The 3,440-nt window shown below is 34.0% G+C and overlaps 1 protein-coding gene across 1 annotated transcript in view; it reads right to left on the bottom strand.

Moving 5' to 3' along the window:
* Nucleotides 1–553: 553 nt before the first annotated feature.
* Nucleotides 554–3,440, bottom strand: part of LOC107703189 (uncharacterized) — a 13,561-nt gene continuing 10,674 nt past the window's right edge. The window contains exons 4-8 of the mRNA XM_016505775.1: nucleotides 2,787–2,883; nucleotides 2,635–2,703; nucleotides 2,438–2,554; nucleotides 1,021–1,095; nucleotides 554–791 (exon numbers count right to left, since the gene is read on the bottom strand). Of these exons, the coding sequence (XP_016361261.1) occupies nucleotides 645–791; nucleotides 1,021–1,095; nucleotides 2,438–2,554; nucleotides 2,635–2,703; nucleotides 2,787–2,883 (505 nt within the window). The 3' untranslated portion in view covers nucleotides 554–644. The remainder of the gene's footprint in view (nucleotides 792–1,020; nucleotides 1,096–2,437; nucleotides 2,555–2,634; nucleotides 2,704–2,786; nucleotides 2,884–3,440) is intronic.

Here is a 3,440-nt window from a genome sequence, read left to right on the forward strand (position 1 = left end):
GTAGACTACAATGCCGGCTGTTCTTACTCACAGACTGTAAGTACGTTTTTTTATATTTAAAGAGTTTTTATATTTTATATATTTAAAGCGAGTTTTTTGGACAGTTTAGAGTAGTGCTTGTTGTTTGTCATTTCTCCGATCACAAATGCAGACATGGTTTTATGTTTACGCGGCGCGATGCAATGCAACGCGTAAAAAGACAGTATAAGTCATTATAATCCGTAATTATGTCCCCACTGGATGCAACAAATGCCTCGTTTATAATGGGTTTTAATGTTTTTGTCTCGTCGCTCCGGCCGGACACGGCATCAACAGTATGTGAGGGGCGTAACATTTCCGTCTCACGCTTGAGGTATTCGGCCAATCACAACGCACTGGATAGCTGGCCAATCACAGCACACCTCGCTTTTCAGACCGATGAGCTTTGTAAAAATCGACGCGTTTCAGAAAGGCGGGGCATAGAGGAGAAACAATAATGTACAGTATGTGGAAAATAATGTGTTTTTGAACCTTAAACCACATAAACACATTTCATTACACCAAATACACAACATAATGTTATTTTTAGCAGCATCATATGACCCCTTTAATCGTGGCTGATGTTGGTTCTGGCTCATTTGTCACAGTGGAAGCAGGACGCTGCTCTAAAGAGGAATGGAGACTATGGTCGGCAGAGGGCCGATGGGAGGAGGGTTGTATTTCTCCACACGCATTAACCTGCGCAGAATATCGTCCCGATCTTTCGGCGAGCTGTAGACATGCGTGTTTTGCAGCCAGGTGGGAACGTAACACTGAGAACGAGAAGAAAACAGGTCCTTTGCTGTGAGAAGTCTTACAGAAGCTGAAATGATGTCGGTATTTGCTTCATTAATCATGATTCGATGGTTCAGTGCATTGCTCTGTGAAGTGTAGAGAATGTGGGACTAGTTGAACCCGTTTAGTGCTGTAACAAGCTCACAAACATGCTTTGATCCACTGAAATGCTTGGGGGTAAACTGCAGTGTGCTGAATTTCACAAACCTTTTTAGCTCCCGGGAACAGAATAGGAATGAACCTGTAGTTCCTGCAGCCGTTCTGAATGAATTCGCTCTGCAGCTGATGGAGGAAATCAAACATATCGACAGGGTCACAAATCTGTTTTTACACTAGAATTTAACAAACGTAAGCAGAGCGACACACTCTCTTAACCGAACCCTCGCAATTATATTATTATGCTTGTTTTGACTAAGGCAGCACATGCAATCCCAGAATGCACTGCAATGACCTCGGTGAAATATTTCATCCAAAAAAAATTATTCTATTCAAAACATATGAGCAACTAAATTAAAATAGTTTAATTTAATTCAAAAGTATTATTAATATTAATAATAATAATAACAATATTGCTGTTATTATTATTTTAATGCATTTGATATTTGTGTGTGCAATTTTTTTTGTTATTTTTGTTCACACTAAACTCTATTGGAATCAGCAAAATAATAATAATGATTATTATTTTTTTTATTTTATTTTTTTACTGAATTTTGTATTTGTGTGCAATGCATTTTTATTTAATTAGCAAAAGTATTAATAATAATAAAAACAATATTATTATTATTATTATTATTATTAATTATTATTGTTATGATTTTATTGCATATTATATTTCTGTGTGCAATGCATATTTATGCTTATTAAAATATCACATTGCATGCTCATGCTAAACTCTATTGGAATTAGCAAAAGTATTAATAATAATAAAAACAATATTATTATTATTAATACTAATTATTGTTATTATTTTATTGCATATGATATTTCTGTGTGCAATGCATATTTATGCTAATTAAAATATCACATTGCATGCTCATGCTAATCTCTATTGGAATTAGCAAAAGTATTATTATTAGCAGTAGTAGTATTAGTATTAATTATAATAATAAAAGTAATCATAATAATTATTTTTATTTTAATGCATTCAATAATTGTTTGTACAAATTTATTTTTATGCTTATTAAAATATCACATTGCATGTCCATGCTAAACTCTATTTTTATTATTAATTATATATATATAATATAATAATAATAATTCCTAAAAATACACAATAATAATAATTATTATTTTAATGCATTCAATGCATTTTTCAGCTTATTCAATTATCACATTGCATGCTCACACTAAAGTTATAATAATAATAATAATAAGAAGAAGAATTATTATTATTATTATTTAATCTATTCAGTATTTCCTAAACTTTACTGGAATCAGCAAAAGTATTATTAATAATAAAAATTGTAGTTTTAGTTACACTAAAGTTATAATAATAATAATAAGAAGAAGAAGAATTATTATTATTATTATTATTATTTAATCTATTCAGTATTTCCTAAACTTTACTGGAATCAGCAAAAGTATTATTAATAATAAAAATTGTAGTTTTAGTTTATTTTGGGACCTGTTTGTGGATGTATACAGTGTTTGACGTTCTCTCGTCGCCCTCCACACTGGTATTCATGCCTGATATGGTCTCGTAATACCTCAGGCTGATGATGATGATGATCAGGTAATCTTTCTGCAGGGAGAGAGAAAGACACGCTGTAACTGTAGCTGTTTAGAGGATGACGACGTCACTTCCTGTCTCTGCGTGTTTACCTCATTGAGATATCGCTCCATGCAGTCGATCTTACTGATGCTGTTCAGCTGCTGCTCGAAAACATCAATCTGTGCACGAAGACGCAAGAATCAATCCAAACCCACAGAACTAGATCGAGATCAAACCCAAAACTATAAAATGATGGCCGTACATGCGTGTCAAAGCCGTTGTTCCTCAGCAAAGACACGAACTTAATGATCTCCTTCAAATGCTCTTCACTGTCGGCCTCGTACGTGACGAAAATTTTCCTGTGTGGAGAAAAACAAAGAGTAGGTCAAGCCGCCTCAAAACAACATATGAAACTTTGCACTGTATTTTTCCTGTTGCATGAAATGACCATATAATAATTATTATCTAACAAAGTCGGAAATTAACGAGGGTTTAATTAAATTAAATCTATCACAGCTGTCGCGATTCAAAAGGAAAGAAAACTGTCAATCTGCGGAATTACATTCAGATCTAAGCACATAGAATAAGGTTGCCTTTTACACGTTGTTGTTTTTGCAGCGTAGAGCATTACAACCAATCACACATGTTTCTGTTGAGATTATGAATGCAATGGGCCAAACAGAGGTGTTCATATTACTCAGCGCTGAAAACACCAGGTTTTGTTGAGTGCACGCGCAGCTCTTTCGCAGCTTCACTGATTATAACAGGAGGTTTTGCATAAGTTGCGCTAGACTAGACTAACATCATGAACCGACATGTTTGTCTGTGTAGCAAGTAAACATATGCCGGTATTCGGTAATGCGATATATCACGGTAATGAATATGCACGATATTGTTATCGTGGGCACTTCTAAAT

This window comes from Sinocyclocheilus anshuiensis, unplaced genomic scaffold (genome assembly GCF_001515605.1).
Source record: "Sinocyclocheilus anshuiensis isolate Anshui unplaced genomic scaffold, SAMN03320099.WGS_v1.1 scaffold21, whole genome shotgun sequence".
NCBI classification, from domain to species: domain Eukaryota; kingdom Metazoa; phylum Chordata; class Actinopteri; order Cypriniformes; family Cyprinidae; genus Sinocyclocheilus; species Sinocyclocheilus anshuiensis.